We start from the raw sequence: 21332 nt of genomic DNA, 5'->3' as shown, positions 1-21332 counted from the left end.
GGTTAGGTTTGGAAGCTTAAGGCCGACATCCGCGGAGACTTGATCTTCGACGGATTCAAGCCCCTGCCGAGTGCACCGCACGGTCACGATGAGCATGATTTAGCTCTACCATCGGACAGTGTTCAGGAGACCGCACCAGCAACCGCTCCGACCCTCAATTCGGAGCCAATTGTGCCATCCATGGACGGGTGGATAGACCCCGCCACGGAGGCCGCATTCTCAGCGGCGATCGAGCCGAATATCGATCTTACCCTTCACGGGAGCCGTGACGCCAAACTGCTGGATTCTTCCCCGGCCACGGACTCCGAACCGCCTGCGCCCGTGCCTATTGAATCCAACTGGGCGCCGATTATGGAGTTCACCTCCGTGGATATCCTTCAGCACTCGCCCTTTGGCGACATACTGAACTCATTAAGGTCTCTCTCCTTGTCAGGAGAGTCCTGGCCGAACTATGGCCGGCCAGATCGGGATGCGGACGACGAAAAAATTCGCCGCCCACCCACCACCCACTTAGTAGCCACCGTCGACGACTTGACCGACATGCTTGCCTTCGACTCCGAAGACATCGACGGTATGGACGACGATGCAGGAGACGAACAGGAGCCACCGCCCACAGGGCACTGGACGCCCACTTCATCATATGATGTATACATGGTGGACACACCCAAAGAAATCGACGACGAGGAACGGAAGGACGCAGCGAAGGATCGTTCCCTCGAGAAGCAGTCAAACTGGTGGTGTAAGCGCCGCTCCAAATCCCGCCTCGGCAGAAACAGCGATCATATAGACCCAGCGATAGAGCAGGGTGAGCCAGCGGACGACAAACACGGCATTGAACCACCGTCCGACCACGGCAACACGGAGAATCAAACCGAACAACCCGACTCCGGCGAAGATAACAGTCCGGATGACATCACACCGGACAGGCACCCGGAGCAACAGAATACCCATCAAAGGCTTGTTGCCACTGCGAGGAGTCTGAAAAAGCAGAAGCAAAGGCTCAGGGCTGCACAAGACACACTCAGAATTAGATGGAGTGAAGTACTCAACACTTCAGCAAAGTACGGCGGTAGTCACCACACAAAGAGCTACCCGAAGCGAAAGCTGCTACCTGAATTCGATGAGGAGGCCTTAGATCCCCCGCAATCAAAAAACAAAACAGCCATCCGGTCGGATAGACGACCTCGTGGCCAACATAGAGCGGCAAATGACGCCGCACACAAGCCAGTACGCGATCCACGTGAGGGCTCGCATCAAAAGGATGGTGCAACCAGATCCATCTACGGGCCAAGCAAGCGCGCTCCAGCACACAATCCAACACAAAAAAAATCCGAACACCATGGTACACCCAAATACAGGGGTGCCGCACACCCGCTATATTTCACCGATGAGGTGCTGGACCATGAATTTCCAGAGGAATTCAAACCCGTAAACATAGAGGCGTATGACGGAACGACAGACCCTGGGGTCTGGATTGAGGACTACATCCTCCATATCCACATGGCTCGAGGAGACGATCTCCACGCGATCAAGTACTTACCCCTCAAGCTCAAAGGGCCAGCTCGGCACTGGCTTAAAAGCCTCCCCGAAAACTCCATTGGAAGCTGGGAAGAGCTTGAAGATGCTTTTCAGGCAAATTTTCAAGGGACCTATGTCCGACCACCGGATGCAGACGATTTAAATCATATAACTCAACAGCCCGGAGAGTCAGCCCGAAAGCTTTGGAACAGGTTCCTCACTAAAAAGAACCAAATAGTCGACTGTCCAGACGCCGAAGCCTTAGCAGCTTTCAAGCACAGCGTTCGGGACGAATAGCTTGCCAGACACCTTGGCCAAGAAAAGCCGAGAACAATGGCAGCATTAATAAGCCTCATGACCCGCTTTTGCGCGGGCAAGGACAGCTGGCTAGCCCGATGCAGCACCAGCGACCCAAGTACATCCGAAGTCAGGGACGGAAACGGGAAGCCACGACGCAGCAAAAACAAGCGTCGGAATAAAGAAGACAACCCGAAGAGCACGGCGGTAAACGCCGGATTCAGAAGCTCTCGGCCAGGTCAGCAAAAGTTGCCCTCCAAAGGCAACAAAGACGAACTGTCCAGCCTGAACAAGGTTCTGGACAAACTATGTCAGATCCACAGCACCCCCGATAAACCTGCAAATCATACCCATAGAGAATGTTGGGTCTTCAAGCAGTCCGGCAAACTCAATGCCGAACACAAGGGGCAGGATACACCAAGCGAAGACGAGGACGAGCCTCGCAAGCAAAGCACTGGGGAACAGAAGAAATTCCCAACAGAAGTTAAAACAGTAAACATGTTACACGTGATGAAGGGGAGGAACAAAGCGGCACTCCTAGAGACACATGCCCCAGGGCCTATCACCGCGGAGTTCTACCACTGGTCGTCCAAACCGATCACCTTTGACCATCGGGATTACTCGGCAAGTATCCGACATGCAGGATGGGCTACCATGGTGTTAGACCCGATAATTGATGGATACCACTTCACACGAGTCCTGATGGACGACGGCAGTAGTTTAAACCTGATATATCAGGACACAATCCGCAAAATGGGGATATACCCAACAAAAATCATCCATAGCAATACTACCTTTAAAGGAGTAATGCCAGGCCCAGAAGCCCATTGCACGGGCTCCCTGCTACTAGAGGTTATATTCGGTTTTCCCGATAACTTCCACAGCGAAAAGTTAACCTTCCACATCGCTCCGTTCCACAGTGGCTATCAAGCACTACTCGGACGCGAAGCTTTCGCTCGCTTTAACGCAATACCGCATTACGCTTCCCTCATGCTTAAGATGCCCGGTCCACGTGGCATCATTACAGTAAATGGAAATATTGAGCGCTCCTTGCGCGCGGAAGACCGTGCGGCTGCCTTGGCAGCCGCACACTAAACGGCCTCACCAACTAGAGCATCTGGCAGGTCGTTAAGACCACGGACTCGGTTAGACGAGTCCGGTGTAGCTATATATAATTGATACAGGTTTGATGGCTATACCCCTATAACAATACAAGGGGCTCAACGCGCGTAAACAAGTGGCAATTAGGCTCAACTTTACTCATCTTGAACTGTACATGGTTTATTTAGTATAACCTACCTTTTGCACAACAACTTTTCAGCTAAGTTCCTCTCTTTTACAGATGACCATCGTGCTACACCCGTCCAGGATACGGCACAACGGAGACACAGGCGCAGACGTGTAGCAGGGACCCGTTCCAATGATTCTTTTTAGATTAAGACCCTGCATAAACCTTTTTTACTGTCTCTTATTGATACACATCCCCTGGATTCTCAGTACAATTGAGAAGGATGCTGATGTATTGGCATGTGGTCACGCCAGAATATTGCACGTACCAGGACACCAGGGGCTTATTACAAAGGGCACTGTTTTGCCCGGTTTACATCATAAAGACCGAATACCTTAAGGAGTGTTTGGCGTCGTGAATTTGGCCTTATATGCATCAGCTCCGAATCATGTCTTTGGTCAAATGTTGGGTTTGCTCGGCTCCTGTGTTTTGCTGCCTTACGTTCCGCTCTATCGGCTAAGGCGGCACCAGGAGAACTACTGCGATTGTGCCCTGGTTCATCCGGACGAGCACCTCAGTAGAGAAAGCCGAAAACTGACTGTCATGATATAGCATGAGACTGGTCAACCACTCGATGACCTAGCGGAATCTTCGGGATTCCTCCGCCTTAACGAAGGGCCGTTTCCCGGCCAGGCATGTACGCACCCCGAATTCGGATGAGCGCGGAGCCACCAGGGGCTATATAGTAGCCCCACTGTCAAACTCCTCTGGCTAAGTGAAAGTGTTAAAGCATTATAGTCTGATTGCCTAGTTCGTTGCGCTATCACCTCCTTAATGGACCAAGACATTGGATCAAGTGTGAACATGCGTCTTCTGCGAGCACCCCCGCATTATATGTGTGGGGGCTGAAGCCGACGACTGCCATCTTTCAGGTTATATATATAAACGGCCGCACATGAGGTATTATAATTCTTTCAGGCACAAGTATAAAATAGCCTTTACAATTCAGTAAAACATTGTTTTTCAATGGAATACATGTCATTAGAACATAATATTCTTCGAGCACTGCGCTTCTATTGAACGAGCGCCCTCAAGAACTTCTCGAAAGTAGTGCTCGGCTGGTACTCGGCTCTCGTCCGAATCTTGGGCTGCAATGGCGGTGGCCTCCATCTCCGCCCAGTATATATTCACACGGGCAAGGGCCATCCGCGCACCCTCTATGCACACTGACCTCTTCATCGCGTTGATGTGCGGCACTGCACCAAGGAACTGCTGCACCAAACTAAAATAATTGTTTGACTTTGGCCTTCCCGGCCACAGATGATCCACAACAGACCTCATGGCGAGTCCGGACAACCTATTCAGCTCGGCCCATTCGGCCAACCGATCAGTCAATGGAAGCGGACGCTCTGGAACGTTAAATTGTGACCAGAACAGCTTTTCCACTTCGCGATCTTTTTGATCTCGGAAGTATTCGGCCGCATCGGCAGCACTCGCCGCTAAGTCCAGATATGCGTCCGTAGAACTCCACAGCCGGTCCAAAGGGGTGTACCTAGGATCTTCGAACTTCATCCGCAGCATAAAGGGCTTCCCAACCACGATATCCCTGGCTTGACGCAGCTCCTCCTTCATCGCTCTCATTGCAGAGCGGGTGTCTTTGGTCGCCATCGTGGCCTTCTCCAGGTCTGTCCTCTTCGCTCGATCTTCCTTTTCAAGAAGCTCGTAACGGTCAGTGGTGTTCTTCAATTCCACAGCCATCCTGGCTATTTCCTCCTTGCTTTGGTAGTGAGCAGCCTGTTCGGCTTTCAGCTCCTCGATTGCCTTTAGGGCAGCCGCATCACTTTTCCTGGCTTGTTCTTTGGCTCGGGCAAGTTCCGCCCGAAGGTTCTCCACGGCCGCAGCTTCATCTGCATTCACACACATGTTATAGATACTGGCATCATGCTCCTCTTCCCATGTGTCACCGGAGGAATCACATACCCTGTGCCTCGTCAAGCCGCTTGTTGACAAGTACGATGGCGGCGTCTGCCACGTCAAGCTGCCGCTTTAGCTCGGCAAACTCATTAGTCCGGCTGGCCACCGGACCCTCTGCCACCTGCATATTAAGGCGGCACGATTATTTCTGGGACTATGATCCTCTGTGCGCTGTCATCTTCGACAGCACCTAGAGTCTCAGGGGCTACTATCTACACAGGGCACATCTAAAAATGTGCGGTACTGTCAAAAATGTACATCATTTCGCGTACCTCAAAACCCGTCAGTAGACTCATAAAGGCTTCATGCAACCCGCTTTCGGCAGACGAAATCCTTTCAATCACCATGCTCATCAACGTGCAGTGTTCTTCTGAGATAGCCGCTTGCTCTAGTAGATCCCTCAGTACGTCCGACCGTAATCCAGACGGTGCCAGACTCTTTCGATTTCCCTCTTCAAGAGCCGGATACTGAGGACTTCGGGTGGCCATAGGATTGCCTTCTGGCCTTGCCGGATCAGGAGAAACCCTCCGCGACGACACCTCGGGGTCGCCCGCCTCATGAGGCGGTATGGCAGGGGGAGGCGTTTCGCTCTCCATCATCTCTGGAAGAAGATCCCCTGAAGACGAGCTCTGCTGAGAAGGGCTAAGATCCGAACTGCAAGATAAATGCTTCGGTTATTTTCCTCAGAAGTAAAGCGAGGTATTTTCATTATTAAGTACCCTTTTACTTACAGCTCGGTGGAGGGCTGATCCCCTTGAGGGCATAGTGCGGCCGGGGTAGCCCCCGAGGCAGGACCCTCCGGCGAAGATTTCTTCCCCCGTTTGGAGACCATTGTCTCCAGGTCGTGGGAGGCGGTCCTCTTCCTTCCCTAGGGAGAGGAAGTTTCAGTCCCTCCTCCCCGGCTAACTTCCTTCGCGGAGGCACTAGCCTCCTTGTTCCCCCCTTTATCTTCTCCTAAGGGCGCTTGATAAGGCGCGATCTCCAGCATCCTGGTTAGCACGGGATTTGGTGAGGTCTCAGGGAGGGGGGGCGGACACCTGATCAACTTTGCCTTCGCTATCCAATCCTGGTCAAAGAGCGGCTTTTTTAGGGCGACGTTGCGATAAAAGGGTTTGATTGAGCACGAGAGGGGAAAAAGAAAAGGCCTTGTCCCCTTTATAAAGAGGGTGAATATCAAGCGTCCTCCTTGTGGCTGTTTGGGACTTGCCTAAGATCTAGGAGTCCTACCAATAGGCACGGTTGGGTTACCCACGTCCGTATTGATGAGAATCCCGTAATAAAGGGGACACGATCTCTGCGTCGACAAGACGTGCCAAGGAAACCGCCTCGCGAAACACGCTGAGATGGGTTATGAAAACCGATTCGAATAAAACCTGGCTGTGGTGTGATGTCACACTATGGGGTACGTCAGTAGATTAGATTTGTGGAAATATTATTCTCTCTACGGTGGTGTGTGGAACTCGTTTTGCAGAGCCGGACACGATCCTCGTGTTCAAAATCTTCTATGAAGTATTCGGAGGAGGAACCCGCCTTGCAATGTCGAAGACAATTTGCGCGCTGGACTCATCGTCATTGAAGTCTGGTTCAGGGGCTACTGAGGGAGTCCTGGATTAGGGGGTATCCGGACAGCCGGACTATATCCTTTGGCCGGACTGTTGGACTATGAAGATACAAGATTGAAGACTTCGTCCCGTGTCCGGATGGGACTCTCCTTAGCGTGGAAGGCAAGCTTGGCAATACGGATATGTAGATATCCTTCCTTGTAACCGACTCTGTGTAACCCTAGCCCCCTCCGGTGTCTATATAAACCAGAGGGTTTAGTCCGTAGGACCAACAACAACAATCATACCATAGGCTAGCTTCTAGGGTTTAGCCTCTTCGATCTCGTGGTAGATCAACTCTTGTACTACTCATATTATCAAGAACAATCAAGCAGGACGTAGGGTATTACCTCCATCAAGAGGGCCCGAACCTGGGTAAACATCGTGTCCCCTGCCTCCTGTTACCATCCGCCTAGACGCACAGTTCGGGACCCCCTACCCGAGATCCGCCGGTTTTGACACCGACAGTCATCATTTGATCTTCTAAGAATTCCATCATAATCTCTTGAGAGGCACAATGAATTCTTCACTCTAGTTACTTGCTTCAAGACTTGATCAACTAAGACCGAACACACGAGCTTCACATGATCTTGTCTTGAAGCCATAGCTTGAATTCTTCTCTTTGATTATTCTCTCAAGCTCTTGATTCTTATAAGCCTACATGTGTCAATCTTTGAGATCGTCTAATGAACTCCACCTTGAACAGAATTGGTTAGACATTAAAATCAATCTTGATGGCTTCAATAGAAATCCCCAAAGACCAGCTTGAAACCTCACTAGATATGGGACCTCGAGAGTCAAAACCTAGGCCTTGTGTGCATGGGGGTTAGGGACCCCATGCATACTGGAGTTAGGAGGCCCGTGGGCACGGGATATCTAGAGACGGGTACCATGAGGACTGCTTTGGATGATTTCATGGCATTCTTCACAAAACAACTCAATGCACTTCAAGCATCACTACGGAACATATCTTCATATAAGATTCAATGCACTTGATGCTCCATAGGAATTGTCAATTAATACCAAAGCTTAGAGCAAATATATCTTCATATATATGGACTTCGCCCTTGATTCCATCCAATATCATAGATGCACCACCTATGGAAAAAACTTAAAATATATCTCACTAAAAACATTAGTCCATAGAGATTGTCATTAATTACCAAAACCACACTTATGGGCTACATGCCCTTTCAGATGGCCATGACAGATAAGGTGGGTGAAGGGATGGACAAGGTGGTGGTGACCTAGATGTGGCATCGTGTGGCGGAGAAGTTGACCATGGGTGGCGGGGGACAACAGTTTGACTGGTGGCGATAGCGTATATGTTGACGACATGAGAGAAGAGTGTAGAAGGTGAGATGAGGAATGAATCTAATTATTTATACATATGACAAATAGTCTGTCCCATAATTTACCAATTACCTCGCAAACTTTTTTTAGGGAAAGCCAACCTTATGCGGACACTCTATTTGTCCGCGGATGCGTTCGGACGCATCCGCCGATAGTGATATAGGGATCTGCCATCCAACCATGCCCGCATACATTTCAAAGAAAATATGAAGAAACCAGATGAACTTCAGAAAATAGGATGATTTTCATTTAAACCGGATAACATTCATTACATTTTTGACATATTTCATTAAATAAAAGCGTCCGGACCTAACCTAATCTAAATCTTGGTCGGCCCCCGTCCTCCACGTCCTTGTTGTTCCCTTCCATGTCCATGTACGATGGCCGTGAACCCTGTGAAGTGAACTGAGGTCACCGGCGAGGAAGAGTATGACATGGAATATGGACTGGTCCACATGGGACACAAGGCGTCGTCGTGTACCAAGCCCTACTCCTCTTCATAGTCCATGACCTGGTCGTCTCCGGTGGAGGTGAGGTTGACTATGGATGTGGACGGGTCGATCTCATCGTCGTACCAGTGCCAACGACCTGCACGTGACGGCATTCCCGTTCACGACTGCATGCGTGTCCGACTCTGCCACACGAGCACTACACGCGGCCTCGTACAACACCTGTTGTTCCCGAGCCAAGTTGGGGTTCTCCATGGACATGGCCGCCACGGCCTCCGCGCTCGTGAACTCGTAGTAGATTTGGCCCTCCGCCTGTTGGGGATGCGCGAGGAGGGACAGGTTGTACCGCTGCTCCTCCAGCGCCCGGGAGAATGATGACACCGATTGCTGTGCCGCTGCTCCCCCGTCATGATAGCGTCAAAGTGCTCTGCTCCATGGTCATTTCGTCATGGACCTGCGTGAGCAGGGGCTCCGCTCATCGGAGGAGGACTCCACCATCGTTGGGTTATCATCGAAGACCTGGGGAGAGCTCGCCGGCAAGCCGACCTGTACCCAATACACACTCATAGATCTGCCAGCCTTCCGCAAGGTGGACCACCTCATTCTCCTGGTCCGTCGAGAGGCACTTCCACATCACCCTAGAGCTCGCAGTCATGGCAAAGGTGGTGCGAGGAGGATTATTGGAAGCGGATGTGTTTTGTGGTGTGGATGATGTTGGGTGAGGCAGCGTTTAAATAGCGAGTGTCGGCAAGGCCAAGCGGCGGGTAGTGTCAGTGTGAGCGCAATAGTGAGTTTCTCAACCGTCACGCATGTTTATTGTCGGCAGGCAGACAGAGGACCAACCGACTTGAATACGGTAGATAGTCATCCCATCCCATTCCGTCACGTCGCTCTGACATTGAACATGTGCCGAGACCGAGACGCGGTACAGGTGGCATTATGGGCCAGCATGCAGCTTCAATGCTAGTTGCATTGAGAGGTCACATTCGCTTTGAGCCGGCATGAATGTGCCGCTGGAGCTCTAGATTGACATGAATGTGTGGCAACAGCTTCGCGCTGGAGAGGGTGCAGACATGTGAGTGGGTTTTCGATGGGTCCAGGGTGTCCGACACGTACGTGGAAATGGTTTGGACGGCCGCAAAGCCCCCTAGGTTACCTCCGGCTTACGGGTAAGGATGGCAATGGGTCGGGTTTGGATCGGGTTGAACAATATCAAATCCATATTCATATACATGAACACAGTCTTTGCCCGCCCATGAAAAAATCCCCGAGTGAAAAATTGTGTCCATGTCCAAACCCGATGGATATCCATACCCACTGGATGGATGTCCATTGGGTCCTCTCGAAACATATAAATAAGAAATAACACAATGTTAACATAAGCTCTTCCGTTCTTCACTTCATGGCAGGCTAGGCTTCACTTATGGTAAACATCAACTTATGGTAAATCAAAACGTCCAGTCACAACCTAAGATCATTTACTATTTTTTCTAATAGATGAGAATGACGAGTCATTTAACAAGGAGATAAAAATAAGGGAAGGGGCATTGGAGTATGTTACGGAGGGGATTAAATGTCCACTAATAAAATCTACAACAAGGATTGTGTAGTTTCTTTTGCATGTTTTAGATAACAAAGTGTAAAATTGCAGTGGGACATGTGACTGTTGGGTAGGGATAGCAGATTTTTGCCCATTAAGTCATACTATCGGGTCGGGTTTGGGTATACCCATGGGTAAAAGATTATATCCATGCCCTACCCACGACCAGTCGGGTCGGGTTTGGGCGCCGCCCATGGACACAAAAGCATATCCAAACTCTATCCATTTGAATCGGTTATCCATGGATATCCATGTCCATGGATAAAAGTGCCATCCTTACTTATGGGAAAATGGACGTCTGGACCGGTTCGAAGACTTATGAAGTATCACGTTGAATGACAAAATGGGTCCGAACCGTTCAATCCAAACGGATGCGGGGGATTTGAGAGTCCGTGTGGAAGATTCCCTTAGGGCATTTCTAACTGATCCCCTAAAAATAGTGGAGTATCTGGTGGAGTAAACCCTTAGTGGAGTAAATTTACTCACTAAGTTTTGGCCGGACCTAGCCGATCCCCTATATATAACGGAGTAAATTTCTAAGCTTTCTAATTCTAGTGTAAATTGCAATTACATATCAGCACACGTATAGAAACTAAACATAAATTGGAATGTTCAAGCAAATCATGAATATAATTTACAAACCGAATTCAAAGTTTAAAAACCTAATTATTCAAATTTAAACATGCCAAATGGTTCAAATGTAGCAAATAGCATGTGATAGAACAACTAGGACTCACTAAGATCTTGTTGGAGCTGAGCATGAACTTGACGGTTCTCGATCTTGCGATGCTCCTGTTCGTATCATACTATGGCTCAACCAAAGTCCCGTTGATGGTGTACCGAAAGTTCTCAACCATATCTCTCTTGTCTTCAATGATCATGTTATGCAATATGATGCAACAAGTCATGATCCGCCATAGAACCTTGAATCTCTAGTACTCGGCAGGGCCACGAACAATTGCAAAGCGCTTCTAAAGCACACCGAAGGCTCTCCCAATATCTTTCCTAGCAGCTTCTTGACATTGGGCATAGTGAATGTTTTTGTTACCTTTTGGACGCGGAATTATTTTGACCAAGGTGACCCATGGTGGATAGATGCCATCCGCAAGGTAGTAACTCATCGAGTAGTTGTGCCCTTGACCGAGTAGTTGCAACCAGGAGCTTCACCTTGAATAAGCATAGAAAACAAGGGTGATCTCGACAGGACATTCAAGTCATTGTGAGAGCCAGGCAAACCAAAGAATCAATGCCATATCCAACGATCCTTCGATGCAACTGCCTCAAGAATGATCATTGGATCGTTGCAATGGCCTTTGTACAAACCCTTCCACCCTGCAGGACAATACTTCCGTGTCCACTGCATACAGTCAAGTGATCCAAGCATCCCTGGCCATCCTCTTGCCTCGCCCTCAGTCATCAGCATCTGGGTGTCTTCCTTGGTTGGTGCTCTCAAGTACTCTGGGCTAAAGAGAGCGATCACTGCTTTAATGAACCTTCAAACAGCCTCCAAGATTGTGTCTTCACCAATACAGACATAGTAATCGATTGCATCGGTCGAACACCCATATGCCAAGACTCGAATAGCCGCAATACACTTCATCAGAGGGCTTGCTCTTATCTCTCCACATGCATTTTTGCGGAGGTTGAACCAGTCATCATATCTCTCAACGGCTTTTGCAGTGGTTAGAAAAAGAGTTGTGTGCATCTGAAAGCGCCGGCGAAAGTACTCCTCCGGATAGGTTGGCTTTGGGTCAAAGTAGTCTCTCGCGATCTTGGCATGACCCTCCACTCTATCATGGTTGATGTGTATGTGGCCAAAGTGTGATCCTCTCCTCAGCCGCCGAACATCATCATTGAAAATCATGCCTAAAACAGTTTCAAAGTCGTCGTCGTCTTCTTCCTCTTCGGATGACGACGAGTCCTCCAAGGCCATCTCCCTCGACCTCTTCACCTACAATTCAAACGGCTAGGTTCAATCCAAACGGCTCAGTGCACAAAGAAACAATAAAAAAACTCACCAAGGCAATTTGACGAACACTTGCGATGCGGTGGTGGTGCACCGACCGGCCGGTGTCTTTCTGACCAAACAGGTCGCCAACGACGAGAGGGAATGACCTGCAGCGGTGTGCACTCAAGGTGAGATGCGGCAGCCGGCAGAAAAAGAAGAAGCAACGAAGCAATCAGACGTATCGACAATAGCGGCGGCGGCGTTTCACCTTGATTCCAGCGACGGCGATGGGGGGCGAACGGAATTGACGTTGGGCAGAAGGGCGGCGGGGGCGGGGGAGGCAACGAGGTAGCGGCGGGGGCGGCGGGCTATCGCCGGGAGTCGCGCCGGCAAATTTGCAGAGACTGGGGGGTGGGGGCGACACGAGGAAGCAGTGCGGCTTTTACTCAGCCGCCACGCGTTTGAGTATAGTTAAGGATAATGTTGGGGCTGGAGTAAAAAATTTACTTCCTTACAACGGGGATCGGCTAGGTGCCGGCTAGAATTTTTACTCCACTAATCAATTATAAGGGATCGGTTAGAAATGCCCTCATCTAGCAAGCAAAGCTACTTGCACCAACTCGTTCTGTCAGTACGGCCGATTCCAGACTTCCAGCACTTCTGCTCCCGGTCCAGACTCCAGAGAGAAGCGCCAGTCACTACAATGAGAGAGGCGCCAGTCACCAGTTGCCGAAGATCTTGGATCTTCTCAAGGCCATGTTGGGTCGGATGTGATCGAGTTGCCGCCAGACCGGGGTTCACAAATCACACGATGCCAATTGCCTGGCGCGCAATCGCCGATCAGTGCACCCTCGAGTTCGTCCCTGCCCCGAAGCGCAGTGCGGAGAGGGGCCGGACACCCGAAGAAAGACACGACGAAGCAACAGCCAGTGCGCACGGCTCCCGTCAGACTAATCAGCCGGCCCCAGGCTATATATATGACAGGATAGGAGCTGTGTGATGGACCGCTTAATTTGTGTTCCCTCCACTCACCAGGACCCCAGCCGCCCCACTACCTGACGGCCACTTGTGCGGTGGTGCACGCCATGGCCGCCTCCGCTGCCGCTTCTTCTCGCCGTGGCTTCCTTCGGCTGCTCGCCGCCGCCGCCGTCCTCGCGGCATTCGGGGTCTGGGCTGCCCGTGCTGCGGGGAGCTCGGATGATCGCGCGCTGCTGAGCGTGGCGTCCCTGTTCCCCGGCCCGGCTTGCCCCGCGACAGCAGGTTAATTCCCCGGTCGAGCTCATGATCGCCGCCCGTCAAGCTGGTCGCTTTTCTTCTCTCAGTCGTTCGTTGACTGCTGCGTCTAGCTAATTGAATCCGGCCATGGTTGAATCGCCTGTGTTGTTTCTATTTTTCGGCCTTAGTAATTTCATCTCTTCTTTTGACACCAACTAATAAATGCATGCTGCAACGTACGTCGATATGTTGCTATTTGAATATAGGAGTATATTACTTGTGTATATGTGATGATAAGCACAGCATTGATATTCAATATGATATTAATTGCATGCTAAACGATATTTGTTGTTGGATTGACATCGAGATTAATTGGATACGTCTCTTTGGTTTTTTTTTAAACTTTCGATCTATTAATCATCTGTTAAGGCAGTACAAAGAACAATAAAAGTAAAAAGTATATCTGGTATGTAGATCACCTATCAACGGCTATTACAAAAAACACTAGAAGTAAGAATTACATTCAGGTCTGTAGATCACTTAGCGAGGACTACAAGTGTGATTTTGTCCCACCAAAAATAATCCAAACTTATAAAAACTGTTGAATAAAATCTTTCTAGTATTATTTCAACAAATCAATTCTACCATGCCACGGAATATGGATCCACCGTCAACCGTTTGCTCTAGGGTTCATGCTATGTTTTATAAGTTTGATTGGTAATACCAAATTCTTTTTTCTTAGGGAAAAACAAATGTGCTCTTTTTTATAGGAAAAAACGAGCGAGCTCTTTTCTGTGATACATGACGAAACCCTATGATATACTTTTTCTAGAAAAATGCAATGAGACATTATGCAACACATTGAAATGATATATTTTTTAATGATGGACACTGGATTCATGCACGGAATATTGCATGCATGGCTCGATCTCATAATGTAAGACATTTTTTTGACTCTACAATAAGTTGTTTGCTGCAGAACAGCTGAAGTGAACAAAAATACTTGAGTTGTCTTTTACTGTTCTTTGACTGGTCGAACGTGACCAACTAGAGACCAAGTTGCTAGAGTGACACTCTGACCAAAACCCACCACCAGTACAGATTTTCTGCAATTCCTGACAAGGATGGTTCGATTTCATTGATTACACCTGTAATTCGAATTTATCTTTACTACAAAGGGTTTAATTTCCATCCTGAGGAGTACTATACTGTATTATCTAGCCCAAGTAAAATCTGAATTTTCTGATCCAAGCCGAACATGCCCCTGAAAATGCAGAGCACGGACCCAGCGCTGCGGCGTCAGCGAGGATGAGGATCGTCCACCAGCACGGCCCATGCTCTCCTCTGGCCGATGCGCACGGCAAGCGGCCGGCCCACGACGAGATCCTCGCCGCCGACCAGAACCGCGTCGAGTCGATCCAGCGCCGGGTGTCGGCGACCACCGGCCGGGGCAAACTGACGAAGCGCGCTGCGCCTGTCCAGCCCGCGCCAAAGAAGAGCCCCGGGCACTCGGCGTCCTCCTCCACCCCGTCGCTCCCGGCGACGTCCGGCCGCGCGCTGAGCACGGGCAACTACGTGGTGACCGTCGGGCTCGGCACGCCGGCGTCCAAGTACACGGTGGTGTTCGACACCGGCAGCGACACGACGTGGGTGCAGTGCCGCCCCTGCGTGGTCAAGTGCTACAGGCAGAAGGAGCCGCTCTTCGACCCGGCCAAGTCGTCCACCTACGCCAACGTCTCCTGCTCCGACCCCGCCTGCGACGACCTCGACAGCAACGGCTGCACCGGCGGCCACTGCCTCTACGCCGTCCAGTACGGCGACGGCTCCTACACCGTCGGCTTCTTCGCCCAGGACACGCTCACCATCGCCCACGACGCCATCAAGGTTAGTCTACACGTGCGCCAATGCGTACGTCACGTGACACGGATCGAGCAATATTGACATGGCGTCGTGCGTGGACGTGCTGCAGGGGTTCCGGTTCGGGTGCGGGGAGAAGAACAGCGGGCTGTTCGGGAAGACGGCGGGGCTGATGGGGCTCGGCCGCGGGAAGACGTCGCTGACGGTGCAGGCCTACGACAAGTACGGCGGCGCGTTCGCCTACTGCCTCCCGGCGTCGTCGTCGGGGACGGGGTACCTGGACTTCGGCCCGGGGTCGGCGGGCAACAACGCGAGGCTGACGCCGATGCTGGCCGACAAGGGGCCGACGTTCTACTACGTGGGCATGACCGGCATCCGCGTGGGCGGGCAGCAGGTGCCCATCGCGGAGTCGGTGTTCTCCACGGCCGGGACGCTGGTGGACTCCGGCACGGTGATCACGCGGCTCCCGGCGACCGCGTACACCGCGCTGTCCAAGGCGTTCGCCACGGGCATGTCGGCGAGCGGGTACAAGACGGCGCCGGCGTACTCGATCCTGGACACCTGCTACGACTTCACGGGGCTGAGCGACGTGTCGCTGCCGACGGTGTCGCTGGTGTTCCAGGGCGGCGCGTGCCTGGACGTGGACGTGTCCGGGATCGTGTACGCCATCAGCCAGGCGCAGGTGTGCCTGGCGTTCGCGTCCAACGGCGACGACGAGAGCGTCGCCATCGTCGGGAACACGCAGCAGAAGACCTACGGCGTGCTCTACGACCTCGGCAGGAAGACCGTCGGCTTCGCCCCCGGATCCTGCTGATTGACAGGCTCGTGGCCATTATTCAATAACTAAGCTGTGTCCACCAAATGGTCAGTGGCTATACATAACTAGTTACATATATGTGAGAAATGCGTGTACACTATACACCAACTGTAAGCGATGGAATTGGTACGCTTCGACACAAGTAAAGAAACAGAGAAGTGGTGACACATTGACTCTGTGTTCGTGATGTACAAGCAGATACACAAAGGGGATATTTGGTTGTCTCGGCTGCGTTGAATTCGTGGCCCGCACGCTTGTTAAAGCAGCCCTCGGCTTGGTTGAGAAGAACGGGTTGAATCGGCAGTTTCTTCACAGCCAGACTCCAGCAGGCGCAACGTCGCATGAGGCTGCATGCGTTGGGAAGCGCAGGACTCTAACAGGCGCAACGTTGCATGAGGCTGCATGCGTTGGGAAGCGCGGGAGATTGGACGGTTCGGTGTTAACACCCTATTCCACTCCCCCTATCACTCAAACCCATGTTCTCCCACTATCCCTTCATTGCCATTGATGGCCTATGCTGCTCCACTATTGTGCCTCCAAATCCTTGCACCCTACACTAGTGCTCACCTCCGGTGGCTCGCCAGCGTTGAGTCGAGGAGCTTCATACGCGAGGACTTGGAGAGGATGTTGAAGGCTACAACCCCCTTCCACACTTGGCCGTGCTCAACATGTATTGAGTCTCCGTCTAAGGCGGGCACCTCAAGTGTGACATGTGGGACTTCTATGGTCCAGGGACTTCTATGGTTCGGCGGGCACTTTTGTTGCCGATCCCGCTGTCGGTGTCAAAATCGACAGATCTCGGGTAAGGGGTCCCGAACTGTGCGTCTAAGGATCGATGGTAATAGAAGACAAGGGACACGATGTTTTACCCAGGTTCGGGCCCTCTCGATGGAGGTAATACCCTACGTCCTGCTTGATTGACTTTGATAAGTATAGGGGTTACAAGAGTTGATGTACCACGAGATCGTAATGGCTAAACCCTAATTGTCTAGCATGTATGATTATGATTGCCTCTACGGACTAAACCCTCCGGTTTATATAGACACCGGAGGGGGCTAGGGTTGTACAGAGTCGGTTTACAGAGAAAGGAATATTCATATCCGCACGCTAAGCTTGCCTTCCACGCCAAGGAGAGTCCCATCTGGACACGGGAGGAAGTCTTCTATCTTGTATCTTCACGGCCCATTAGTCCGGCCCATGTCATATAGTCCGGACGCCCGAGGACCCCTTAATCCAGGACTCCCTCGGTAGCCCCTGAACCAGGCTTCAATGACGAGGTGTCCGGCGTGCAGATTGTCCTCGGCATTACAAGGCGGGTTCCTCCTCCGAATACTTCAAAGTAGTCCTTGAACAGAGATCGTGTCCGGCTCTGCGAAAAAGACTCCACATACAACCATAACAGGATATAACATTTAATAAGTCCCATCTACTAACGGCTTTTGAGGCGAGACGTGACGTCCCCTGGCTGGTTATTATTTCGAACCGTCTTTCAATCTCTCGTTCCACGTTACGAGACACGGTCTTTATTGGCACATCTTGTGAGAGCAGAGATCGTGCCCGTTTATCACGGGATCCCTATCGATATGGGCATGGGTAATCCAACCGTGCCGTTTGCACGATCCCTTGGGAATAGGCGAGCTTTAAGGCCTGTGGGGAGGCGTTCGATATTCATCGCCTTTATAAAGGGTTACAAACCCACCTTTCTCCCCCATGCCTACCTCTTCCTTAGCCTTTCCAGCCCCAAGCTCCAGCGCCCGGGTCTTGATTTCTTTCATTGCTACCAACCCTTTCTAGTCATGTCCGAATCTAGCTCCCCAGGCAGGTGGATGGTCTCCTCGGTCACCAAGGAAGATATTGCAAAACTCCGGGAGGCGAGGTACCTAACTGAGGAAATCCCCCACAGGCTTCCTGCAAAGGAGCAGGTTATCCCCACACCAAGGCCCGGCAGCGAGTTGTGTTCATCTCCCACTTCCTCCGTGGGCTAGGGTTTGCTCTCCACCCCTTTGTTCATGGCCTTATGTTCTATTATGGGATAGATTTTCACGACCTAGCTCCGGACTCCTTTCTCCACATCTCGGCGTTCATCATTATGTGTGAAGCCTTTCTCCACACCCCCCGCACTTCGGCCTATGGCTCAAGACCTTCAGTGTGAGGCCGAAGATAATCGATGGGGAGCAGGCGGAGTGCGGCGGCGCTATGGTGAGCAAGCTTGCCAATACTGTCTGGCCAAAGGGCACCTTCTCGGAAACCTCCGACTTATGGCAACGGGAGTGGTTTTACATCACAGAACGTCGCGGTACCAAATGGGCAGCCACGCCTGCATTCCGATCTGGTCCTCCATTGCAACTCGCATCGTGGATTAATAAGGGGCTTGACTAAGGATCAACGGATTAAGTGCAGATGATACAAAGTCGTATCCAGAGCATCCTTGAAAAGGACACTAGCCTTATTAACGTGATCCAGGTGATGCTAGTCCGCCGGGTCCTGCTGTGTCAGTGACGACCTCTCCACATGTGGGAGTTCAACCCAGAAGGACCGCGGACCCTTCAGCAATTTTTTGACATGACGCACAGAGGGGTGCGGAAACTATTCTTGAAGGCTCGAAAGCAATGGTCGGAAACATCCGAGGACATCGGCCTTTACTGCAATCATCCGAATACCCTGGTAAGTACCCGACTCCCGAACGCAATTCGGTTAATTATCCCATAGCGATGTACTAAGAAACCTATCTTCAACCAGGGCTGGATAAAGAAGGCGGAGCGGATCAGGTGTCCAGCTCCACTTCCGGAAGACTCAGCAGATCATGTGTTAATGAGGATGCTGGCCCCGGTGCTGTATCAAATTTCGGCGAGTGAGGACAAGAAGAAGAGCAAGAGGGCTGAAGATGGCCTCCGCTCTAAAGGTGTACTGCACGCTATATCCGGGGAGGATGAAGCTACTTCTTCCGAAGACAAAGGGGAAGAGGAAGAAAGGGATATCTCTTCCCCCCACGGGAAGAAAAGGACTACCCCCGAAGGCTTGGAGGTGGAGGCACCCAAGAGAGGGAAGATATCTCTATCATATGGTTCAGGTTCGGAGGACGATGTTGACGCAAAGCTCCTTTTTAGGGACAAGCCCTTTGCCGAATCATAAGTGAACTAGGATGCTCTAGACATATCCTGTTCTTTTTTTGGTTTTGCAAGGGTAACATTTAAACCATATGTTCGCAGGCCGGCCCGTTATCTACCTCCACAGTCCTCCTCATTGGGGGACTTGCTTCCGGAGATGATGGAAAGTGAGACGCCTCCACAAGCTTCACCGCCCCTAAGGGCGGACGACTTTGAGGTGTCGTCCCAGTGGATCTCCCCCGACCATCCGGCGGCGCGGGGAACAGAGGGAACAGTGCCAGAAGGTGATATGTCGACTGTCAGGGGCCTAGAGGAGGCGGCCCCCGTGGGGACCAACAATAAGGGCCCCGAACTATCCGGCTTACAGCCGGAGAGGACTCCAGGGTCGAATAAGCGTACCCTTTTGGAGGGGGTTTGCACTCCCACAGCAGCCTCCGGGAATCCGAAGGTGCCGGATACACTGATGGGTACCTTGCAAAGTGCATTCATCACAAAGGAACATCGTACCTTGATGTGTATGGTAGTTGAGAGGATTCTATCCACGAGAAGCGGATTGAACGAAGCCTTCACAAGCCTGCTGAGAGGCTTCGAGGTACGCAATGTAATAACTGCTCTTTTCATGCAAAAATGCGCTTGTGTATAGATAGTAGCCCCTGAGACTCTGGTCAGCTTCCACAGGGAGGCGATCAGAGGATCGGAAAGGATTTGCTCAGGAAGTAACATGATGAATTTGAAAACAGTCTGTGATGTCCAAGGCGACTGCCCAAGCCGCGGAAATTGCAGATTTAAAGCAAAAACTTGAATTAGTTGATGAAGATATTACCCATATTAATAGGCGGCTCGACGAGGCACAAGGTATGTTTTGGGACCGCCCGATTACGCATGTATAATAGTATGAGCACGAAGCTGAAAACTATACAATGTGATATGCGTGACTGTAGATGGTGCTACCGCGGTTGAGACCCTGCGAGCTGAGCTTGCCCAGGCCAAGGAGCAGGCCAGAGTGGGTAATGCGGCTGTCCAGAAGGCGGCTGCTGATTTAAAGGCCGAACAGGCCACTGGGCACCAGTGCGAGGAGAGAATATTTGTCATGGAGCGAGAGCTATAGGATGCCACCGGCAAATGCAAATTACTCGAGGAGGGTAACAAAGCCAAGGCCGACGAACTCGAGAAGGCCTTACAAGAGGCAAGGGAGGCACGGTCCGAGTCTAGAGCGGCTCGGGAGGAGATCCGACAAGCTGGGGAGATAGCGGCTGGTAAGCCCTTTCTTTTATAGACTAAATTCGGTGACCCGAAGTATGCTCTGCTTAATCAAGTGTGGAGTTCTCCAGACGTGTTCTTGGACCTACCGAAGAGTGTCTTCGATGCGGCGCAGTTCTTCCAAGCACAAGAAGGATGTTCTGCGGAGAAGCTTTTCTGGTCACAATTCAGCGTGCCACGGCGTCAGGCGTTGCTGAACGAACATATGGCACAATGGGCCGAGCTCCATAAGATGTCCGGAGCTGCCATGAAGGACATCGTGGTCCGGCTATGGCCGGCTGAGCCCATTCCGAACAGCTATTTCGGTTTGGTGCAGTGACTTGTCGATGCAGTGCCGCGTATCGACACCGTCAAGCGGTCGGTGTGCATAGAAGGTGCTCGGATGGCCTTTGCCCATGTAAGGATGGCAATTTTATCCATGGACATGGATATCCATGGATATCTGACCGGATGTATAGGGTTTGGATATGCTTTTGTGTCCATGGGCGGCGCCCAAACCCGACCCGATTGTTCGTGGGTAGGGCATGGATATAATCTTGTACCCATGGATATACCCAAACCCGACCCGATAGTATGACTTAATGGGGAAAAAATCTTCCATCCCTGCCCCACGTTCACATGTCCCACGACAATTTTACACTTTTTTTTATCTAAAACATGCATAAGAAATCACACAATCCCCATCATAACTTTTATAAGTTGACAGTCAATCCCCTCTGCAACATACTCCAACACCCCTTCCCTTATTTTTATCTCCTTCTTAAATGACTCGTCATTCTCATCTGTTACAAAAATACTAAATGATCCTAGGTTGTTACTGGATGTTGATTTACCATAAGTGAAGCCTAGCTTTCCACGAGGTGAAGAATGGAAGAGTTTATGTTAATATTGTGTTAAGTTTTATTTATATGTCTCGAGAGGACCCAATGGATATCTAGTGGATATGGATATCCATCAGATTTGGACATGGACACAATTTTTCACCCATGGGTTTTTTCATGGGCAGGCAAAGACTGTCTTCATGGATATGGATTTGATATTGTTCAACCCGATCCAAACCCAACCCATTGCCATCCTTTGCCCACGTCAAGATGTACTGGGCAAAGAT

The 21332-nt window shown here is 51.0% G+C and overlaps 1 protein-coding gene across 1 annotated transcript; it reads left to right on the top strand.

Annotated features, from left to right (window-relative positions):
• The first annotated feature begins 12958 nt into the window (after positions 1 to 12958).
• Positions 12959 to 16026, top strand: LOC125520019 (aspartyl protease family protein At5g10770-like). Its single transcript, XM_048684807.1, has 3 exons — positions 12959 to 13228; positions 14460 to 15067; positions 15153 to 16026. Exons 1-3 carry the CDS (start codon positions 13054 to 13056, stop codon positions 15852 to 15854), a joined length of 1485 nt encoding a protein of 494 aa, XP_048540764.1. The 5' UTR covers positions 12959 to 13053; the 3' UTR covers positions 15855 to 16026.
• Positions 16027 to 21332: the final 5306 nt, after the last annotated feature.

This window comes from Triticum urartu, chromosome 7 (genome assembly GCF_003073215.2).
Source record: "Triticum urartu cultivar G1812 chromosome 7, Tu2.1, whole genome shotgun sequence".
In the NCBI taxonomy this organism is placed as follows: domain Eukaryota; kingdom Viridiplantae; phylum Streptophyta; class Magnoliopsida; order Poales; family Poaceae; genus Triticum; species Triticum urartu.
The sequence above is the reverse complement of the archived record's forward strand: the minus strand, read 5'-3'. Positions and strand labels throughout refer to the sequence as shown.